The sequence below is a fragment of the Adiantum capillus-veneris genome, chromosome 10 (assembly GCF_014529385.1).
Source record: "Adiantum capillus-veneris isolate H3 chromosome 10, ASM1452938v2, whole genome shotgun sequence".
Classification (NCBI taxonomy): Eukaryota; Viridiplantae; Streptophyta; class Polypodiopsida; order Polypodiales; family Pteridaceae; genus Adiantum; species Adiantum capillus-veneris.
The window spans coordinates 86,840,516-86,865,182 of NC_140940.1; the positions used below are offsets into that span (position 1 = coordinate 86,840,516).

Consider the following 24,667-nt stretch of genomic DNA (forward strand, 5'->3'; position numbering starts at 1 on the left):
GGTGGATGTTGTGCCGTGGCACGTACATAGTGTGAAAAAAAACATTCACCTCACTCTTGACACTTCTCGATGTATGCAAATAAAAGCAATCATGTACATATTGTGATATATGTTGAAGCGTCTACTGCGGTCATTATCATGTACATACCTATCCGGGGAGTCGTGGCCCTGGATGTGGCGCATTTGCATGCTTTTCCACTTGATAGGATGCTTAATTTGGTTTTACAATGTATACATTCCAAGTGTTTCATGGTGGCACACTCATCTCGCCTATAAAGATTGATGAGGGCAAAAATTGCCAATAATAGCAGTTAACAGACGCCGTTGCAGAATTGCATGAAAAGTGACCCAAAATGGTATATTGATAGAAAAGGATGCTTATCTATGCTTTTTATGCTTATGCGAGTGATCCCACAAATTTAGGGATTTTCCTGACTCCGTTTGGGATTTTTTGCATCAAAAATGTCATTTTTTGGGTCAAAAATGAGCTGAAAATGGCCTAGTTTTGGTCCAAAGTGGCAAAATGGCCCAAAAATTGACACATCGGCTCATAATGCCGTGGGGAAGAGAGAGAAGCGGGCTTTTTACAAAAAAAAACCAACAATTTTTCTCTACTGTGTAATTGCTTCCATGGTTGCTCAATCTATGTGTAGGGTAGTCCCGCCTATTCGAAATCTTGTATCTGAGGTAGCGAGGGAGTGAATTAAGGTTTCCCCTTATCAAAATAGTGTGTGGGCTTCACTTTAGAAGCTCTTAATTCTCTGCAAAATCAGAAAATTGTCGTCGTGAAGGTGGAAGCTCGAGCATTCCTTCAATTGTTTGATGTTACGACTATGTAATTGGGGGCGAGGCTACATGATACCATGAAAGAGGTTTGGGTTTCGATTAATATTTATGCTTGTATGAGCATTAAAGTTTCATGGCTGAAACTTTAGTGTTTTTAAATGGTCTTGTAAAGTGAAATTGAATGTGATTTGGTGATCCTCTCATCATAATCTCGACTACGAAAACAAGCAGACTCCAAGCACAATAGGAAAGAGGGTTTGTGACTTTGCTGTCACGAACGCTCTTAGATTTTCTGTCACCCTTAGAAAGAGGGTTGGTGATTCTCCACAAAGTGTTTGTGACTTTCATCACGAACTCTCACAGCCAGAGGTTTTGCACCTTCCCAGCTAGACCGCACACTTTCCGACAGCGCGCCCAATGCGCGATATATGAAGGGTGGGAGTGGCAAATAAGTCCGGGTTCGGGACCGAAGATTCTTCAATAACAATTTCCAAAAGTGCCCCAGTGCCTTGTCCGCTCTTTGATAGGACCTGTATGCTTTGAGAAAAGCACATGCCTATACCACTATCAGAAGACGGGCACCACGTGCCAATAGAAAAGAACAGGCTGAATAGACTTTTAGCACTTCAATAACAACCGAAATGAAAGAGAGAGAGAGAGAGAGAGAGAGAGAGAGAGAGAGAGAGAGAGAGAGAGAGAGAGAGAGAGAGCACGACATGAGACAGGGAGTGACGAAGTTCCACCCCAAGAGAGCACTGGCCTCAAACATTGGCACGCCTTTCGGTCTTTCTTTATTATTGCTAATTCGCAAAGTACAACAATCGAGGAGCACCTCTTTTACAATCTGCGCACAGAAGAGTGCCAGAGAGGGTCCCCAAGGCTCATATATAAAGGCCCAAAGCCTAAAAGCATCAAATATGAAAAGCTGGCCTCAAAAAAAACACTTTCCTAAAATTTTGGAATTTTCTTAAAAATCCTCCGCGCATTGCGGAACGTCCGTACAAGTGCCACGTCATCATATATTGTTGTGCAAAGTCTTCTGAGTGTGTTCAGCTTTATTTTTAATGCCTTTATGTCACTTGGGCGCCATCGGACGGGGTCCCGTAAGCTGGTGGGAACTCTTCTTTAAAAATAGGCCACTCGTCAAGACTTTGTAAGTCTGTAAAACTTCATCAATCTTTTCACACCAATGTCAATCTGTAGTGGACGCTTGTATACTGCTCTGGTAAACTTAACCAAAAAAAATTTGCCCAAATCTTCATTCTTTTCTTCAATTCCCGCGCTTGATTTCAACTAGGAGGTGTTATCTCTATCAGATTCTCCACAAGAACCCATGTGTAATCTGGGATTCTTAATGGCTTTATGCCCTGTAAGACAGAGCGATGAAGACGGGAGCACGCCCAATGCGCGATGTATGAAGGGTGGGAGTAGCTAATAAGTCCGGGTTCGGGACCAAAGATCCTTCAATAACAATTTCCAAAAGTGCCCAAGTGCCTTGTCCGCTCTTTGATAGGACCTGTATGCTTTGAGAAAAGCACACCCCTGATGCTCTGATACCACTATCACAAGACGGGCACCATGTGCCAATAGAAAAGAACAGACTGAACAGACTTTTAGCACTTCACAAGACGGGCACCATGTGCCAATAGAAAAGAATAGACTGAACAGACTTTTAGCACTTCAGTAACAACTGAAATGAAAGAGAGAGAGAGAGAGAGAGAGAGAGAGAGAGAGAGAGAGAGAGAGAGAGAGAGAGAGAGAGAGAGAGAGAGAGAGAGAGAGAGAGAGAGAGAGAGAGAGAGAGAGAGAGAGAGAGCGACATGAGACAGGGAGTGGCGAAGTTCCACCCCAAGAGAGCACTGGCCCCAAACATTGGCGCCCCTTTCGGTCTTTCTTTATCATTGCTGATTCGCAAAGTACAAGAGCCGAGGAGGAGCACCTCCTCTGCAATCTGCACACAAAAGAGTGCTAGAGAGGGTCCCCAAGGCTCATATTTAAAGGCCCAAAGCCTAAAAGCATCAAATATGAAAAATTGACCCCAAAAAAACACTCCTAAAAATCCGTCGCAAATTGAGGAACGTCCGTACAAGTGCCACGTCATCATATTTTGATATGCAAAGTCTTCTAAGTGTGTTCTGCTTTATTCTTAATGCCTTTATGTCACTTGGGCCCCATCGGATGGGGTCTCGTAAGCTAGTGGGAACTCTTCTTTAAAAATAGGCCACTCGTCAAGACTTTGTAAGTTTGTAAAACTTCTTGTTCTGCTGCTGTTGCTGCCTTCTTAGGGTTTTGGCCCCTTGGCCGGGATTTGAGATTGGCTCTGTTCTTTAGTGGCTTGAAACGTCAGCAGTTTGTGATAGCATGTCCGACATGGTTCACTCCACCATTGGGGTGAAGCACGGTTGTCCCCTATCTCCGACTCTCTTTGGGATATATATAGATGAGTTTTTAGATTATGTACAGACAGAGGGTGATAGAGGTGCTCAGCTTGCAGGGACATGGATTCCGTTGCTATGACATTGTGCTGATCTCAAATTCTTTAGAGGGGATGCAACCTCATTTGGATGCATTGCATGTATTTGCAAAGGACAACGGATTGTCTGTGAACCTTGATAAGACCAAGGTACTGGTGTTTAACACTACGGCGCAGTGGGTAAGGAGGTCTGCCCCCACTTTTACAAATGGTCAAGAGACTGTGGAGTATGCAAATACATATACTTATCTTGGAGGGTTTTCAATGGTCCAGTATTTTCCCTGAGGCGTGCAGTACAAACGCGATTGACCAGAGCCTATGCAACATTGGGGAGACTTGAGAGGACATGTTCGCAGGTTCAGTTCCAAGAACCTCGGACAAAGCTTTGGCTCTTTGACACTTTGGTCACTTCGGCCATGCTGTACGGAGTGGAGATATGGGGACCCTCAGTTGATCGTCATAGCAGAGCTGGCAGTACTGATGGATCGAGATGTATGGAGAGGCCCCTGGTGTCTATGATTTCTCGGATGATTAGGGCCAAGGCCTCAGTACCACATGACATTGTTCGGAGGGAGCTCGCTGCTCCTCCATTGGTGGTGGAGGCAATCACTCGATCAATTTCATTTATGCGTAGCACTTGGGCTCTCCCTAGAGACAGATATGCTCGATTAGCACTAGAGTCTTTGTGACAACTCGCATTGCAAGGAGATAGATCATGTTGGTATGCGGAGATGGCATCTTGGTTTTAGTTACATGGCTTTAGTATGGATCCGCTACCCCCATTTCAGTACTCTCTCGATGCACCCTCCATCTCCCTCACTAGGCTAGAGATTACCAGGCTCATCAGACAGAACTTGATTCAGTTGGATACGAAGAGGACGTGGATTTAGCCTACACATGAGTTGGGTACGAAGATGGCTTTCTATAGAGAGCATCTTCTCCAGCTCACGGAGGATGGTTTTGTGATTATACCAGGATACATGGATACTCATCTATCCCATGGGATATGATGTGCTATTGGTCAGATACGCACATCCTCACATCAGCTAGAGATCGAGACAGGAAGATTTAGAGGAGTACCCGCTAAGTCCAGGATTTCTAAGGTGTGCCAAATAGAGCCCAAGACAGAGCTACATTACATATGTCACTACCCAATATACTATGAGATACGACGCCGCTTTCACTGTCTAATCAGAGAGGGTTTGGGACCACTTTCTAGAGTCATGAGATACCAAGATCAGAGATGCCTCGGATTATAAGATTCACAGACACTCAGAGAGGACCTCTTGAAGAGGGGCACAATGAGAGAGATCCAACGTCAGCGACAGATTACAGATTTCTTTCAGTGACACAGAGAGGAGTTTGAGCAGTCCCCCACAGCATAGCAGCACCAAAGGCACCAGAAGCATACTGCTTGATCAGGCGATAGAGTTGGGGAAGTCCCGTTGCCCACGGATGAGGGGGCCCTCTCGACATTGACGCAGATTGCGACAAAGGATCCATACCATACTGGCGCGACATAGGAGCCGTCCGGACAGAGTGCTTACCTTGGAGGATATTGAACCTCTATAGCCTTTTGGATACTGATGTATACGTATATGATGCATCTACTGTCAGAGAGCTCCATTGTATCACCTCACCCTTTGCATTCCCTTTGTATCAGCTTTCACTCCACCCCTACCCACTATTAACTTTTCAGTTCTTTGTACTTTTTGTACGCAGACCTGGTATTAGATTCACCACATGTAACCTTTTGGTCTCATAGGTCATTTTGGCCTTTTGAAGACGTTAATATTACATTTCATTTCATTTTCATTTCATCTGCAAACTGTCAGGAGGAGGTTGAGAGCGAGGAGCATTACGTTTGCAGGTGTAGAGCATACAGTGACATCAGAGACAGATACACTTCCTTGTTCAGTGGACACCCCACACTACGCCAGATCATGGAGTCTACAGACCAGCGCCGATTTGGCCAGTTCTTGACGGAGATACAGCGTCATAGGGAGATGCTACTATAGGATCCTATTACAGGGAGGGAGAGACGGCAGCTCCAGCTCATTGACTTCTTTCAGAGATCTACTACAGTGCATATGCCGACACAGGAGGGGGTTACCCTTCAGCGAACTGAGGACCTCCGAGCCAAACGGAGACCGAGAGCATCTGGTTACCAGACACCTGTACTACATGAGAGGGAGATTACAGGGATTTGGGCTCGTCATCAACGCCGTATCCAGGAGCAGATCGCTCATTTACATCTACATCTGGAGATCATGCTACAGGGGATTTTTACTTCGCCATCGCCTATGTATCACATATTACATCCTCATTATGGGACTGGATGGAGCTAGCTAGTTTGCATTGCATCATTCTTGTACACCCCTACGCATATATTTCACATATCCTTAGTGTTAGTGCTCCATCTCCCACCCCACTCCACTCATCACTCCTATCCTACTAGTTCAGTCCTATTTTATTTTATTTCATGTTATATTTTGTCGTTTTTCTGGTCACCTAGAGGGCATTGACAGTTGTACATCGATTTTGTCTCATAGGTCGAGTTCGGCCTCTAGTAGACGTTAATAAAGCTCTCTCTCTCTCTCTCTCTCTCTCTCTCTCTCTCTCTCTCTCTCTCTCTCTCTCTCTCTCTCTCTCTCTCTCTCTAAAGTTCGGCCTCTAGTAGACGTTAATAAAGGAATCGACGAGAAGGGAAATGTAAAGGATAGGGCACTTATTCTCCGTTTCCCGAATATAGAAATAAGGAAAGAATTGCTAAAGAAGAGGCCAACTCTTAAGAAAACCGGTATTTTCCTGGGAGATGACCTTACATTGGCACAAGTGGCACACATGCAAGAGTTGATGCCGGAGATCAAGGCAGCAAGAGAAAAGGGGAAAATCGCCTTTTATAGAGGAGGGAAAGTAGTGGTTCTGGAAAAGCGCTCATCATGACGGTGCGAGACCTATGGGGCGACGCTCCGGATAGCGGCGTGGAATTGTAATGGATCATATAGGCTAGATGTAGGTGCCTTTGAAGACAGCTTTAGGGACAGAGACATAGTTTTCTACTCAGAGACACACCAAATACCGGGACAGCTTATGCCACATGTTTTATGGGAAACAACTGGTCGACCAGACAAGAGATCTCTGCAAGGTAGCCGGGGTTCAGGAGGAGTAGCAGTCTTATTTAAAGAGGAGCTGAAACCACTACTACAGATTATCAGGAAAGATGAACAAGCAAGGTATATGTGGGTGAGAATGAGAGCCGAGACAGGTAGATTTCTATATATCGCTATATGCTACTTCCCTCTCCAAGTACATCAGTCTACTCCTCACCTAAAGGATAGTCCCCTTTCTCCATATTGAATAATGACATATGGGAGTTCTCTAGAGATGGAGACATCGTTCTCTTAGGAGACTTTAATGCCAGAACGGCCAACTCTCAAGCAGTATTCTATGATACTTATGAGGAAATGCTCAGAGAAGTGGATTTATCGTAGGAGAGGCTTACTAGAAACTCACAGGATAAAGAACACACTGAATATGGGAGACATCTCATGGAAATGGCAACTACACATGGTTTGGCCCTACTTAATGGTCTAGAGAATTTCCCTTTATCTGGGGGATTCACATGCTTCCCGCACAGGCATGGGGCCAGTACAGTGGATTATGTCATGACTTCACCAAGCTTTATTTCTAGTATCGAGGACTTTAAGGTGGGACCCAGACCGGTTGGGATTGCAGTGGATCATGCTCTCTTGACCTTATCAATCTCCTTCCAATACAATGCCTCTCAAGTACAAAGGAAGAAGACACACACAAGATATACTTTCATGCCAGAGACTGATTCAGTCTATGTGGAAAAGATCTATAATAGGATGTGGGCAGCCGAGCCAGTACATATTGTAGAGGAGATTACTTCTCAGCTAACAGAGATACTACATGGAGCAGCACCAGAGGCATACCCACATACTCAGCCTGATCAGAAGAGAGGATCTGGGAACATGCCTCAAAACAGTTGGTACGACGAGGAATGCAGAGAGACGAGAACCCAGGTCCAGAAAGAGCTTACACTTGGGATTATCACATATAAGCAGTCCCGGATTGCTCTTCGGCGTATAGTACGTCGCAAGAAAAGGGCATTTTTAGCCAAACTGAAGAAGGATTTATATCAGCTCTTCTTGAGTCAGGACTCACATGAGGCCTGGCATTTGTTTCACGAGCACTCATCGCCTCCGACAATTACTTCTCCTGAGATTTGGGGTCAATATGTAACATCATTATATACGGTATCTGGACAGCCTCCACTACCAGTCCGCTCGAGCCATGCCCTGCTACTAGTACTTTCTTTACTACGGAAATGGTGGAAAAAGCCATTGATAAGATGAAGACAAGAAGAGCATATGATCATGAGGGTTTAGTAGCAGAACATCTGATCCATGCAAGGGATCTACTTTCAGAAGTCCTTGCTCGTCTGTTTAATCGGGTCATGTGTGAAGGATTACCTCAATCTTGGAAATTATCTACTATCGTACCTATTTTCAAGTCAGGGGATCCTATGATACCTGGGAACTACCGTACCATTATGGTGGGTCACACATTGACCCGACTGTATGCATCCATTCTGGAACAAAAATTGAGTAGATGGGTAGAGAATGAGGGCATAAGGGCAACAGGACAAGCTGGATTCAGGAGGGGTTATTCCACTTTAGATCATATTCTTATGCTCAGAGCCATTATTGAGGAAGGAAGAGCAAGCAGGAGAAGGATGTATTGTTGCTTTGTGGATTTTCGAAAAGCTTTTGATACAGTACCAAGGGCCAAATTGATGCGTAGAATGCAAGAGTTAGGGGTCCCCAAAGAGATTACCTGGGGGATCATGGCCTTATACGGGTCAGTAACTGGTTATGTACGTACTCCAGAACGGGATTCCGACATTGTTCATTCCACCGTTGGAGTAAAGCAGGGATGCCCACTGTCCCCTACTTTATTTGGTATGTATATAGATGAGGTATCAGATTACATTGATAGAGAGGGTGATAGAGGTGCTCAACTTGCAGGGTCATGGATCCCTTTGCTGTTGTATGCAGATGATATTGTATTGATAGCAGAATCACCAGATGGAATGCAGAGGCAATTAGATGCATTACATAAATTCGCGGAGGACAGCGGACTGTCGGTAAATTTGGGTAAAACCAAAGTTATGGTGTTTAACACCACACCGCAGTGAGTTAGGAGATCGGCACCTACATTTGCATATGGCCAGGATACAATAGAGTACACAGATGCATACACATACCTTGGTGTGGTATTTACAAGACCGAAGTTTACTCTTAAGAAAGCAGCGGATGCTAGATTCTCCAGAGCCTCTGCGGCCTTGGGAGGGTTGGAGAGGATGTGTTCACAAGTGCAGTTTCAGGAACCACAAACAAAACTTTGGCTCTTTGATACTGTGGTGGCTTCGGCTATGCTTTATGGGGTCCAGATTTGGGGACCATCTGTGGATCAGGATAATTGGAAGTCAATGGAGAGACCTTTGGTATCTATGATTTCCCGAATGATTAGAGCCAAGGCCTCCGTACCACACACGATTACCCGAGCGGAACTAGCTGCCCCTCCGATAGAAATTGAAGCTCTTACCAGATCAGTGTCCTTTATACATGGTTTATGGGATACAAATAATTGCCAATATACTAGATTGGCCCTCGAATCCTCTCGACAATTAGCAATGAAAGGAGATACATCATGCTGGTATGCGCAACTGTCCTTGTGGTTTCAAAGACACGGGTTCAGTATGGAAAGATTACCCCCCTTCCAATACTCTCTTGAGGCTCCATCACTGGCAATCACACGAACGGAGATTAATAAAATCATCCGCAAGGATCTTATACAATTGGACACTAAGAGGACATGGGTAGACCCTACACAAGAATTGGGCACGAAGATGGCCGACTACAAAGAAAACTTCCTACAGCTATCTGAAGATGGTTTTGTGATTCGCCCGAGCTACATGGATACCCACCTGTCTCATGGTTTGAGATGTGCTATTGGTCAGATTCGTACATCCTCACACTAGCTGGAAATTGACTTTGGCAGATTTAGAGGAATCCCACCTGAGAGCAGAATTTGCAAGTTATGCGGAATGGAGCCGGAGACAGAATTACACTACATATGTCATTGCACCGTATACTATGAGATACGTGGGCGTTTCCATTGCCTATTTAAAGAAGGCTTTGGACCTCTAGATAGAGTCATGCAATACCAAGATCAAAGGTGCTTAGGCCTATACCTACTGGAACTACATCGGGACAGGGATAATCTAATGAGTAGACAAAGAGCACTACAGCCTCAGAGGCAGATCACAGATTTCTTCGGATCGAGAGAAGCAGGAATGGAAGGAGAAGCAAGAGGCCAGCAGTGAGCACAAAGGAGTACCCACATTCATACCAAAGGCACCCTCATTGAAAGGGCGATTGAGCTTAGGAAATCGAGACGACCACCACCGAGATGCAGAAGCACACTTCACCGGAGGAGACTACAACAAAGGATTAGAAGCATTCTAGCCAGACACCCAGAATGCTCCTAAGAAGTTTATCTAATACTTTGTATTTAGTTTTTTCGCATTTATTTTCACACTTTCACACTTTTCAGACATTGTAAAAGATTCACCACTTTTGTATCAGTTTGGTCTCATAGGTCACTCTGGCCTTTTGAAGACGTTAATATAACATTTCATTTCATCTCTCTCTCTCTCTCTCTCTCTCTCTCTCTCTCTCTCTCTCTCTCTCTCTCTTTGTGTGTGTGTGTGTGTGTGTGTGTGTGTGTGTGTGTGTGTGTGTTCGAATCCACTTTGCTCAGAACTTTTCTTCCACATGAATTTGTAGATACCTGCAATATATTTTAAGGGTTAGATTTCAGGGAAGCTTCTGACAGCCGGGAATCTGCCTCTCCCTCTAGTAATGCTACGAGATTTTCCTCGATTAGATGAGGAGCTAGGTGTAAAAAAGGAGGTAAAAGAGTTGGGAGTAGCTAAAGAGTTGGCTCTTTTAAAAGCAGGGGAATCATCTTCTTCAATACAGGGTTTTAGCAAATTAGTAATGAATTTGACTCCTTTGTAATTTAAATATGTGGTGAGGTACAGACCGGGTTCCTCAGCTTTTAGTTCTTTCAAAATATCATGCATCAGTCCTCGGAAGATGTTAAAGGCAATTTGAGCAATCACAATCTGCTTGGCCTGCCCACCTAGCCAAGAGCAGATGAGGGATAGATGAAAGTCAATAGGTTTCTCTGGGAATAGGAGTTCCAAATGGTTGAGGATAAACCATATAGCATGGTCAAACCACATAATGCTTGACTCACAGGAGGCTTTGGGGTCCAGAAATCTGCAAGCACATTTTACATAGGGTCGGAAGACGTTCCAGATAGACTCTGTGTAGAAGTCCGGATTACTTTTAGCAAACTCCATGCTACCCTTAGTGCGTATGTACAATCCAGTGTTCGATGGGCATTTAGAGTGATCGATCAGGTGTAGGTTAAAAGGGGCTTTAATTAGTTCACCTTTGTCCAAAAAATGTCCTCCTTGTAGAATTTTCAGTTTGCAGTCCTCCACCGTTGATGCAGGGAGGTTGGCTAGGTAAACCCAAGTTTCGCTGAGAATTGGAGCCAAGAACGCTTTGTTTGGTAGAACCCAGAGTTGATGGTCTACCCCGAGAGATTCAATTTCTATTTGTCTTAATGGTAAGACTGGAAAGACTTTTGAGATTTTAGGAACCATCTCAAGGAGATTGACATCATTGAGAGAGCAGAGGTTAGATTGAAACTCTTTTACTGCCTCTAGAGCGGCACTATCCCGACAGAAGATTCCACCTGTTGAAGGGATGGCAGGGGTATTAGGGGTGCTAACAAATGATGGATTAAGTCCACAGAGTTTTCTAAGGAAATTTGTCAGCTCAGCACCAGATGAGGAGAAAAGGGCAAGCTCTTGCTGATATTGTGAAGCAAGGACAGGAAGTTGGGCAATGTACTGGGATAGTAGATTAACACCTTCTATGGGGTCTTTGTCTAAAGAAGCTAGAATTTTTACCCAATCATTAAAAGATAACATATGTAAGACTGAAAGCTTCTTGTCTGAAATTAGGGCAGAGTCATAAATAAGTTGTGATGCATCCAAATTGCTAATACATCTGAGGACCATAGAGGAGGCCACAGAGAGGGGCTCCGAGGTGAGTTCCAAACCTTGAGAAAGGGCAAGAGTCTGCAAAAAACATTGAGGTAAGGTAAATCATTTCTTGCCATAGTATGTGATACATGTTTTGGCTTTCCTAGGAAGGAAAGGTCTAGATCTAGCCGCTATGGAGTCTTTTGGTGCATGTTCTTTTATGAAGAGCTTGATCTGGTCAAGGATCTTTGCGTGATTTTTAGGGTTGTGATTTGTACTCATGCGAGCTGTCAGTCTATACTGTGAGCAGTCCTGAAACACAGTTGATATAAAGATTAGAAAAGTGTCTTCGAGGTAAAGTCTTTTTTGGTCCTGCAAACCTTAAACCGGCTGAGTCAGAGACTATGGTAGCCGTGAGCAGGGGACCAGAAGAGAGTCTAACAAAGGGGCCACCTAACGCCAGCCTACCAAAAAAGGTTTTAACAACTGTGGGTCCCAATATAGAACTCTATTCTATCGAGAATATCCTAGGCCAGCATCCCGGTATCCCCGGAGGGAAAACCCTATGTATAGGATGTGTGTGTAGCTGTATTAAATCTTACTTAATAAGACATAATTGAACTTTTACATTCAAAAGACAACTGACCAAGGATCAATGAACTGATTTGTACGAAAATAACTCAGTATCAGAATTATCTAAGTACAAAGATTGTGAGAAAGAGATCCTCTTTCAATGTGGTTTGGTAGTAAAAAAACTTCCCCGTTTTTCAATGGATATTTCATAACAGAAGTGCTGCTTGCCAAAGAAAAGAAACCCTCCAAGATAAGATAGAGTCCTTACCTGCATCCATCCAAACAAGACAACAATTCAGTTAGCCTTGGATGTGTTTTACAGGTATTAATGGACTATATCAGTTGTTATCTATGTCCATCTTTACAGAATTTAATTACTTTAGACAAGCTAGGTTATAGAGATTTTTTTTAAAAACAGTGAGGTCTACTTGTTTAAGCCATAGCTTGGTAGCTATGCTTGAGCTCATAGAAACAGCCATATACTTACTAGTCAATAAAGTTTTGTAAAAACTCCATTCTTATCACGTGAGACCACATTTCTCGAGTCATATCTCGGTATTTATGCCAAGTTTTGAGAGTACCAACCATATACTTACCTTCAATTTCCCAAGCTTTCTCCATAGCTTGGTAGCTATGCTTAAAAATAACAGTAGCAACTATTCTCTTTCCAAAAAGAGAGTATCAAAAAAACCTATTCAAGTGGAGCTTTTATGTTTATGAGAAAGAGGTCTAATTTTTCCGCAATGTTGAGAGTAATCCCCACATTCTTACCTTCAAAAAACTTCGAGTTTCTCATTAAGCCCTTAGTATTCCATTCAGTTCGACAGTATTCAGCTCTATTTTAGCCAAGATACTTTTAAGTGTAGCGTCTTTTTATCAGTTCCTTTCCACATGCTAAAAAAACCATATACTTTCCTTCATAAAGAGCAGAATATCCAAAGATTGGTAGTTCCCCTAAAAAAACCCCAGGGTTATGCCAAGCAAGAGGTCATCCTTCCTCACATTGTGAATCCATACACAGTACCCCATGTTTTGAATGATACAAAGCTAAGATTAGCTTTTTTTTAAACACCAGTTTTAACGTCAAAAGATTAGTTAAGCCACAAGTTTGAGATAACTCGCAACAGCTTGAGAAAAAAGCCAGAAAAAAACCAGTTTTTTTTTAAAAAACAGCGACATAACCAGTCCATCATGCTAGTTTTTTTTCCAGAGCCAAGTGACCATTAGGTTCACACTCAAATGCTGCTTCTATTCATATATTTGGGAAAAACCAATTTTTCCGTCAGTTGAAACAGATGTTTAAGAACGGCCATGAAGCCAAGCCAACCAATATACTCCCAACCATATACACCTGTACATGCCAACATACTGCCCCATATCTACCTAATAATTTTATGCAGAGGTGAAGTCTTTCCATGGTTTTTTTTAGAGCCATTTCATCATAATGTGGCAAGCCTCGGCTTCTATGACAAGTTTCTCTCTTCAAAAAAAACCGAAAACAGAAAATACCTCCCTTCATTTCCTATGCATAAGTGATTCCAAGGTCATCAATAATGCCTAGGCCTATCAGAAAAAACAAGTAGATAGGAGCTTGGTGATAAAAAAATTTATATGCAGTAACGAAAAAATTGTCCAAGGTTCCGCAGCAGAACAACCACTATCCATCAAAGTATGCCTTAGTTAGTACATCCAGTCATTTCCCTTGATCTGCCCAAGAGATGCCAGCCCATCTAAATATGTCCCACCCTAATTGAGGGCAAAAGAGTAGGTAGCACTACCCATATGCTGCTACAATCTTTCTTTAGGGGAGAAAACGTTTTAGTCAGAGAGAAAAAAACCAAAGACACCTATTCTGCAGTCATTTAAACGATTGCCAAAGCCTTTGAGAGCTTTATGTAGTATTTAGCAACCATATGCTATGCTAGAACATCTCCAGAACCACAGTCGGTCAAGGGATAATAACCATTAAGCTTGATCAGGCCTCATGCTAAAAAAAAAACAGCAGTCGGTTTCTAGCGAAAAGAAGACAGTTTAGGAAGACTTATAATACCTGTGGTGACTGAGTAGCAAGCTCCATTGCTTTTGGTATTTCAAGCGGAAATAACACAGAACGGGTTTACCCAATATACACACTGAATCTCAAGCTAAGTGAGAGCTAAGGAGTGCCCTCACCTTTATAGGTTTGGCATGCACGCTTTCCTGAGTGTCTGAAGTGAAGAGAGTAGAGCCGCCCCATGCTGTGAGAGCGCCTCGTCCGTCAGATGCCATTACTGCCAGGGGAGAAAGCTCACCTTTACACGGTCCGAGGATGGAAGGAGCCGCCTTCCTTCTGTAATGATAGTTTTGAAGATTTTTTTACGAGCTCCTTGCCCAATACCCAAGTCGGTGGCACAATGCTAGTAATGTAGGCCCTACTTTGCCAATAGGGGGGGAGAGAGGGGGGGGGGGGGGGGGGGGGGGGGGGGGGGGGGGGGTGTGTGTGTGTGTGTGTGTGTGTGTGTGTCTCTCCACACACACATACATGATCCAACCTCATGAAATGCTTTTGGGTGTGTATGAATGAAAATAAGAAATAAAACTTCAATTTTTAGCACTTCAGCAAAGGGCATACATTCTGATGTGGTAAGCTACTTGCAGATCCATGTTTTCCATGTGGTTGAGCAACATCACCAAGAGCCCTTAGAGGGCTTGCATTAGGTCGATTTCCAAGCCTCCCTTTGTATGGTGAAGATCTAGCATCACCATCAACATTATATTTTCTACTTTCATGTTTAGGTTGATTTGAGCTGCCATGAACTGCATCTTTTGATGTCTTGTGATAGGAAGGCTTATTTGTTGTGTTTGTGCCTTGTGATTTTTTTCCAAATTCTCCCTCTTCCCTTCCAATTGGCGCTGGATCTTTTTTTTGTGCAGCCCCACTATCAAAGAACATTGTGTAATGTTGATTTCCATCCCCAAAGGCTGGTACAATAGGAGGTGCTGCCCTCTACAAGATGCAAAAGCAAAACACATGATTAATCAAATGATTTTGAAACTAAATATATAGCATTAGAAAAACCACAATTGCAATCAGAACGAGTTTGTTTTAGAAGGGAAATATAACAAGAAATATAATATAGCCTATCATTGTGTTATTTATACATGCTTATTGACCATCATTGCATTTTACTCATAATTCATTTTTTGCCTTGTTGATATAACCATCTTTTAATAATTTCCAAACTTGTATTACTTTGAGATCATCCTTTTGCACTTCCTTTCTCTTTGATCCAATACCTACACCGAATGGCCATCAGATTTAGGTCACCTTTACCACATTACTAGATCTTTAACTGAACTTTCTTGACAAGCTTTTTTTAAATTTATTGAGGTATTCAAATACAAGACAGACAATAAAAAGTTTGAGAAAAAACTCTCATAGTCACATGATGGTGTCAGGTGCATACTCGCCTTGTATACTTCCAAAGCCAAACAATGTCTACAAAGCCTAGAGGATTTCAAATTGGCAATTTTGTGAATAAGTTTGCAGGACCTGCATATCTGGAGTGTCCATTGTTTTGCCAATCGGTAACTCACTTTGCATATATGAATTCTACACAACGGCGAAGGATCTTGTTACAATTTAATCGACATCTGCAGTGTCGGCACATAAACCAAGAGAGGACCAAGTCATGTATTGTCACCTGATTGTGAAACCTGGCAGACCAATACCCCTGGCAATCGCCAATCACATGGCAGCAGAAGATGATGTGGGAGCAGATGATGTAGGAATGCGAATAACTTGTATGTGTCCACACACAAACACACATACCTATCCTGTGCTTTTTACCCACAGAAACTGCCTTCAGCCATTGTTATTGTCATGTCAAACATGCATTTAGAAACTTGTTTAAAAGCAACTCCAAGGGCGTTGTAGCACACAGAGTTCAAGTTGAGCCTCTCTTGTACTGGGAGGAGCTGTTGTAACACTGATATGAATTAACACAAAAAGAAACACCTCTAGGCCCACTACCTTAGCGGCCAATAACATCCCGAGAGAAACTTTGCACCTTCCTGCAGGTGATTATGTCGTTTTCTGACGTTGTTTCAGATTCTGTACTTTGAAGCTCTGTAATTTCAAGCTTTTGCAGTACTTTGCCGCCTATTCAAATTCTGCCAGCATGTTTCAGTAGTATCAGAGCTCAACCAGTTGCTTTTCTACCAAGCAATCCCATCTCAGATTTGCATCATGGAGAAAGACCAGAAGCAACAACATCTTACAAAGGAAGATGCATATGAAAAGATAGAAGTGGGAGAAATACGTATCAGTGATGCAGAAGAGAAGGGTACGGTGAGAAAATTGTTGGATCACATGTTGGAAACCATGAAAGATTCCAGATATGTCAAGCATATGGGTGATAAGGTCATGCAGATAGTGTTCACGCATTGGAAGGAGCAGAAGGAGCCTTCCAAACTCCAAGTGAAGGCTCCAAAAACACAGAGAGACAAGACACCTAATAGAGGCCAGTGTTTTGAAAGGCGTGAGGCAGCAGAACTTGGGGACAATTGGCGACTATGTCAGCATTTCAAGCAATGCGAGGACAGTTCACATAGCCTACAAGTCTCTATAGCGTTTTAAAACGCTAGGAAGCAAGGTTTGTGCTCCCCGACAAAGGTTCAACAAGCATCTCCAACGGGCAGCGTTTCAAAACGTATGCATCAAAGGCAACGATTTTTCTGCGAGTTGGGCTAGCCTCTTGAAACGCCTTACAAGTTAAAGTATACTGCATGTGGTGGATTTTTGAGACGCCATCCAAGTTGTTAAAATCTGTAGGTGGTGCATCTTGCAACGATGTTTTCATGTCCTCTATGGGGTTTGTTCCTGCGGAGATCTCTAGTGTTTTCGACGGTTTGGATCAAAAATTGGCTAAGGATAGTGCATTGACAGGTTCTCAGTTAGCTACCTTGGAGTTTCCGAAGGAGTACAAGATGGTGGCCATAACATTACGCTTGCAAATCATGAAGGAAAAGCTTGAGTGTGATGATCTCAGCTATCTTGGGATTGGAGTGGAAGCCGTCTCAGTCTCCAAGGGCAAGGTTCGAGTGTCAACAAAGGACAAAGACAAATCAAGTGATTCCACCCTGAATAGCAATAAGGCGCACGTGGCAGCGGCCACAGTGTTGCTAAATGAACTATTTTCTTATTTTCTAATTGATTTCTATTTAATGGGATTATGATACTTAAATGTGTACACTTAAACTGTTAAAGTTAGGAACTATAGATCTACTCAAACTGATAAAAGCCATTAGGAACGGACAACTCTAATGTGTCATATGATGGGTGACATTAAGCATCATGAACGAATTGTTCCACAAGTTCGGTGGGAGAGACTGGGGAATGGATATTCCCAATGCGTCATATGATGGGTGACAAGAGCATCGGATAGGGAATATTCCATTGGTCTGGAGAAAATCAGAATTGGATAAAGGAATTACACGTAGAGAGACAAGAACAAGAATAAAGATGTGTTCTAAGAAGCTTTTTCTAAAAAGCAAGATATTTTTAAGTGATTTCTAGGAAAATAGATGCTTTTTCGTGAGGAAATCTATGTCTGCATTGCATCTGTGCATGAAGTTGCATCCAAGGACATTGGGAAGTGCTCAAGAAGGAAATGACCATCAAGTCTAAGATCTAGAACGGAGGGGTTTTCTCCGATTCTTGTGCTTGTAAAAAGATTCTCTTTAAGGGGGGGGCCAGCCCATCTTCTGGTCCATACGGTGTCGATCTTCTCCCTCGTCTCTTTTGGTCAATATTCTACGTATTTTCAGCTTATTGATTATTCGCGCGTTCCCCTGTTGCTAAATGGACTATTATCTTATTTTCCAATTAATTTGAAATTAGGATACTTATGTCACGTGCACATGGCCCTATGTGCGACGTGGACATGCTTCATCAACTTCCAGAGCCAGTTTTCCCCTTCTTCCTATATAGGGATGTCTAGAATCCTAGGAGGATTAGTACCGGCAATTTTGTGAGCCTGTTCGCAGGACCTGCATGTCCAGACAAGTCCATTAGATTAGGTTTTCCAGTTTTGGAACCCTCTTGCATAATTGGTTTGTACACGCGTTTTGACAGATGTCATTACACTTTGGTGGGCATCTAGCATGACGCATGTAGTTCTAGGTTAGAGGAATCCAACGAGCCATTCCCCGCGTCGATCGGATTCCCAGGTGAGCGGATGTGCAATAGTTGCACCCAGATCTGGACCCCTGGACCTATTTTTAACAAATCATTTTTATGATTTATTTGTTGGAAAACTTGGTGGACACTTGCCCTACCTGAACTAATAACTTTATAACCGGCAAACTTTACCTATAAAGGGAACCATCTCCCAGCACTTGAAGCAAGAAGAAAGAAGCGCCCAGTTCAGCCAGCGCTTTAGTAAAAGGCAGCCAGCGTTTTCTCATTAGGAGCATCCAGCATTTTTGTAGAGTTCAGCCAGCAGCCAGCGTTTCCAGAATTCGGCCCCATCGCCGGCAATTCTCAGCCATACCAGCCAGCATTTTTGGTTTTCAGCCCAAGCGCTGTGGCAGCAGCAGATCAGCCCTACGTTTTTCAGTTTTCAGCCCATCCCTCGCCGGGTGTGCAAGAGATCCGTAGCAGTTCCCATTGACAGACGCGGTCTGGTACTTCGGCAGCAAATTGAGCCCTCCCCTCGGCCATTCCCTCGCCGAAATTGAGTGCTCCATCGCTGTCCATCATCTGACGTTCGAGATCTGCGTTTTCAGCCCTTCATTCCTCTCACATTGGGTGCGCATCTCAGCCCCAAATCTTCCCATTGGTGGCCATCAGCAATCCCACATTGAGACAGTTTCAAAGGTGTATCAAATCAGCCCCGGAGGTGCCTCATCTTGAGGAGTTACCGTGGCAACATTCCCTAATCAAGTTGGTAAGAGTCTGCATTGAGGTATTGCATGTGTGTACTTTCCATTTACTCAATCAAAAGAAAATACCACATCGATAACGGTGTGGGGGGCCCTTGAGAGGGTTGGTTGGGACCCCATCGGGTGTCTCTCTTTTTCTCTCCCCCTACACATCTTTATTGCATTCTCTCAGCCCCTCTCTTCAAAGGAACATAAAAGGAACATTCATTGAAGCACAAAACATTCACTAACGCAAGGAAAGAAGTAGAAGGATTGTGGAAGTGTAAAACTAGATCTTCACCATATTCAATTCCGTTGCACCTGACAACTTAAATGTGTACACTTGAACTGTGAAATTTACGAACCGTAGATCTATTGGAACTGATAAAAACCATCAGGAACGGACAACTCTGACGTGTCATATGATGGGTGACATTAAGCATCGTGAAGAAGTTGTTCCATAAGTTCGGTGGGAGAGATCTGGAAATGGATATTCTCGATGCATCATATGATGGGTGACGAGAGCATTGAACTGGGTACAAGAATTACGCATAAAGACGCAAGCATAGAAATATAGATGGGTTTTGAGAAGCTTTTTCTAAAAAGCAAGATATTTTTAAGTGCTTTCCAGGAAAGCAAATGCTATCCCATAAGGAAATCTATGTCTACATCATCTATGCATGAAGTTGCATCCAGGGATGTCTTGGAAGTGCTATGTAGCATCTGTCACAAAGTGATGACGTGGCGGACAGCAGAAACCCTAATTTTTGCCAGAAACCCTAAAATTCCTGCAAACCCTAAATTTTGCCAAAAACCCTAATTTCCGCAAAATCGCGGAGACGGAAATTTTTTTATTTTTATTTTTTTTTTTTTAATTTGGAAAATGATGAGCGACGCGAATTTTGCTTTTGCTTTTAAAAAAAAAAAAAGAGAAAAGACTCTCAAGAGAGAGAGAGAACTGATGCTTTTGATTTTAAAAGCTTTTGGGGCTCTGCTTTTGGGCATCCCTTGTAACCTTTAAATTAGTGGTGAGGGCCTCACTTCTCAGAGCATCTGGACGCAGAGTCTGAGAGTGAAACCCTAACCGCTCTCTTGTACTTTGATGATTGATTAATATAAAAAGAAATACCGAAAGGGGCGCCAGTCTTTGGGGCCAATATCTCTAGGCACGGAACTCCGTCGGGCCAGTGCAAATCTATTGTGATCTGTGAATTGTTTTGAAGTGGTTATTTGGTGCTGTCGCGGTTGATTCTTGACTTGGAGTGTCCAAGTTTGTTACAGTGGTATCAGAGCACGGCCGATTTCTCTTCTACGGGAAATCCGATCCCCGAATTTTTTTTCCGCGGCACCTATGGCTTCAGGCAATGATCAGTCGACTCCCTCTGCATCTGGAGATGTGGGCTGGGATCACAACGAAGATTCAGGCAGAGAGTATGGCCCGCCTTGGCCTACTTAGGCGGAGCGGCGAGAGATAGAGCGTCGCCAGTTGATCAGCGATGCAACAAAGATGATGCTCAATTTTGCCAAGGACCCGAAGATGGCAAAATATATGAACCAGACCTCTTTGGAAGAGGTACAGATGGAGTGGCAGAGAACCACAACACCACTCCCGAAACCCGCTCTCAAGAAACCTTCTGCCTCCAAGAAAATATACGGAGCAGGAACTGGAGAACATGGTTGATGCACGGATTGCTCAGCTTTTTGACACGCAAAAGAAAGCCAAAATGCACGGCAAAAAGCAGAAGAAAGGCACTGACTTCCCGGGATATTTGGGTCGTCGGTCGACATTTGACAAGGCAAAGAAATTGAAGAAGCGCGTCAAGTTTGAAGACCTACCCAGTTCTTCTTCTTCTTCTTCTGACAGTTCTTCTAGCTCCTCGGATTCGAGCGAAGAAGACAAAAAAGGTAAAAAGCGAAGCAAGAAGCAACGCTTTGGAAAGGGCAAGAGAAAGGTAAAGAAGGCTACATCTCGCCCAGAGACTGACAGTTCTATTGAGGACTCGTCTACAGACAGCTCAGATTCCGATGACAGAAAGTTTTATGCGAACAAGAAGAATTTTTACAAAGCCAACAAGTATGACTTTCTCGAAGATAAAAGCAAGAAAGTCCGAGAGTTTAAGGAAGGTGGCCACTCGATCAAGTTTGATACTTTTCAGGATACTCAGGTGCTTCGAAGGCTTTGTCTTTTATTCAGCAGTTTGACATCGCTTTCGCGGGAGGACGCTATTCAGAGCACTCCAAGATTCGGAGAGCTGCCTCTTACTTTAAGGGGAATGCTCGTACTTGGTGGTCCACGCTTCTATTAAGCAAGACTGTGCCAGTTACATGGCTGAAATTCAAGAGGCTTTTTATTTCTTCTTGGTTGACTCAAGAGTTTGAGCGAGATATACGAGCTGCTTGGAACCATCTCCGGATGACAAAGAGCGATATAGTGAATTCTTATTGTGAAAGATTCTGGAGCTCTTTTCTACCTGCCTCTTCATTTAAGAAGATCTCGTTCAGAGAACAGATTGAGCGGTTTACATTGGGTCTACCTCCAGAGATCCGAGACCACTGCTTGGAACAGAAGTCAGCTTCTATTCAGGAGTTGATGAGTCATGCGAAGCGGGGCTTTGCCATTCACTCTGGCAGTCTGACCTACCCCACAGATGAGGCCATGACACAACAAACCGGACAGACTTCTGGGAATGAAAGTAGAAAAGGAAAGAGCAACCCAGAGAAAAAAAAAGGATGCACGACCCAAGCTTACTCCTGAGGAGAGAGCTCGCTTCATCAGAGAGGGGAAGTGCTTTGGATGCGGGGAACATGGACATATTTCCGCAAAGTGCCCTGATAAGGCACAGAAAGAACAGAATGATAAAGACGACGACAGGTCTGAGAGTTCGAGAGCAGCTGAGGAATGTGGCAGAAAAGGCAGATAGAAAAGCAGAACTGGTACCACATGGCGTGGGACCTGCACCGAATCTAATGAATGAAAGTACAAACTTTGCCGCTTTCGGGGCAAAGTGAAGGATCAGGAAGCTCTTTTGAAGGAGACAAGGCCAACTTCTTTTCACTTGGAATTGGCGGCTCGATTTGGAACTGCGCCCGACAGACTGACGCCACAGGCGGAGGTAGTTCGACTGGCACCCGGATGGGATGTTGCCATTACACCGAGCATTGGCAAACTTCGTTTGCAATGACAGGGGTGTTCAGGGCACGTGAGTGACGTTCTACTCGGGATCCCTTGGTACCACAAGAACTACGCCGTGGTTGACTACCGGGCCGAGAAAGCGACTTTGATAAATGAAGGGCTTAGAGATTGTACTTGAAGAACTTCAGTTTTCTTACTCATTCTTTTGGGAGAACTGAACGATGGATAAAAGTTGAATATGTTTTGACCTGAAGAAAAGAACGCCAAGATATTTTTTTTCTCCACGCTCATGCCGATTGCTTTTGAGAGGGCCTAAAGATCATACCATTGATCTGATATCTGGAAGCACGCCACCGAATCGGCCACCTTATCGTGTGAGCCGAGTACAGTATGAAAAGATTATGAACTCAATGAAAGACCTCTTGGAAAAGGGTCTTGTCCAGCCTAGTACTTCACCGTATTGCTCTCCAGTGTTGTTGGTTTTGAAGAAAGACGGATCTTGGAGAATGTGTATCGATTATAGCACTCTCAACGAAATCACCATCAAGAACAGATTTCCGATTCCTAGGATCGATGATATACTCGACAGGTTACAGGGATCCTCGTGCTTTAGCAGGATTGACTTGAAGAGTGGATATCATCAGATCAGGATAGCACCAGGAGATGTCTACAAGACAGCTTTTCGGACGACCTTTGGGTTATTTGAGTTTTTGGTGATGCCTTTTGGCTTAACCAATGCTCCTGCGACATTTAACCGGATGATGGACAGGATTTTTCGAGAGTACAGACTATTTGTTGGCACTTTCTTTGACGACATCATTGTTTTCTCCAAGAATGAGGCAGAACACAGAGATCATCTGCTTCAAGTCTTTCAGGCAATTACGAGATCACACGTTAGTGATTAATGCTAAGAAAAGTGAATTTTTCCTACTAGAGATACACTTTTTGGGACACATTGTGTCAGCAGCAGGAGTGCGAATGGACTCGGCCAAGATAGAGACTATCCGTGATTGGCCCGATTTGAGGAATGTCCATGAAGTTAGAAGCTTCTTGGGACTGTGTTCGTACTATAGGCGGTTCAGACGAAAGTTTGCAGTGGTTGCTTCCCCTTTGCATACCTTGACACAGAAAGGGGTACCTTTTCCGTGGGGACCCACAGAGGTGACTGCCTTTCGGACATTGAAAGAGAAATTGACTACGGGACCAGATTTGACTTTGCCGGACTTGCAGAAGTCATTTGAAGTATATTGTTATGCTTGTGGTCGTAGTCTGGGTGCGGTCTTGATGCAAGAAGGCCATGTCATAGCTTACGAGAGCCGTTTGTTCTCTAGGCCGGAGATGACAGCACAAATCTATGGGAAAGAGCTTTTGGCGGTTATCCATGCTCTTACTCAGTGGCGGCATTACCTACTCGGAGCGGATTTTACTGTCTTTACAAACCATCAGAGTTTGCGCTACTTCTTGTCACAGAAGCAGCTTTCGGAAAAGCAGATGCGGTGGGTGAACATCTTGTCATAGTTCCACTTCCAGATTGTCCATGTGCAGGGACAGAAGAATGTGGTGGCAGATGCTTTGTCTCGGAAACCGTTGGTTCTGGCTATTTCCGCGATACATCATAGGAGCTTCGAGGATATGGTCGATCAGTATGCCATAGATACAGATTTTGCAGATATTTTCACACGGATACGGGATGGGGAGACAGTAGCGGGATACTCCCTTCGGGAAGGCTACTTGATGAAAAAGACTATGTTGTGCGTTACACAGCCGTTGAGGGAAAAGGTTATAACTGATTGCCACTGTCCACCTTTTACGGGTCACCGCGGCATTGCTACCACCATGAAAGGGGTAGAGAGAGATTTCTTTTGGCGGAGACTGAAGAAGGATGTGGAAGAGTTTGTGCGCAGTTGCTTGGTATGCCAGAAGGTCAAGTTTGACAGGCATAAAGCACAGGGATTGTTACAGCCTTTACCCATACCCACCCGCCCCTGGGAAAGTATTGAAATGGATTTCATTTTTTTTTGATCTCCCGAGAATACAGAATGATCACGATGATTTTCCGATTACATGGCACGCCTGAGACGATTGTCTCTGACAGAGACCCCAGATTTATGAGTTTGTTTTGGAAGGCAATTTGGGAGAACATTGGCACGCGGTTGCAGTTCTCGTCATCGTTCCACTTGCAGACTGACGGGCAATCTGAGATTGCCAATTCAGTGATTTTAGATTTATTGAAGTCTTGTATCTCACATCAGAAGACTCAATGGGAAAAGAACTTACCTTTGGTGGAATTTGCCTACAATAACACGATACACTCTTCGACGGGGAAGACGCCATGAGAGATTGTTGAAACTGCTGCGAAGGTTCCATCCTTCCTGAGCACGAAAGATTAGAAATTTGAAGCGGATGAATATTCGCGAGATTTGGATACGGCTTTTGCCAAGGTTCGCGAGACTTTACAGAAGTCTCAAGAACGACAGAAAAAGGCAGCGGATCGCCATCGTCGCGACTGGAAACTGAAGGAGGATGATTGGGTGCTCTTACTTTTGAGAAGGCACGCCTAAGAAAGAAAAAGGGAAAGGAGAGGCTTTTTCCAAAGCTTAGTATGTGATACTACGGACCTTTCCAGATCACTGACAAGATAAATGAT

At 43.7% G+C, this 24,667-nt stretch overlaps 1 protein-coding gene across 2 annotated transcripts in view; it reads right to left on the bottom strand.

Moving 5' to 3' along the window:
• The window catches only part of LOC147449191 (uncharacterized), an 84,982-nt gene that overhangs the window by 30,889 nt on the left and 29,426 nt on the right, over positions 1-24,667 (bottom strand). For both annotated transcript variants that reach the window (XM_086521733.1, XM_086521732.1), the window contains exon 2: positions 14,596-14,970. In XM_086521733.1, the coding sequence (XP_086377859.1) occupies positions 14,596-14,970 (375 nt within the window). The remainder of the gene's footprint in view (positions 1-14,595; positions 14,971-24,667) is intronic.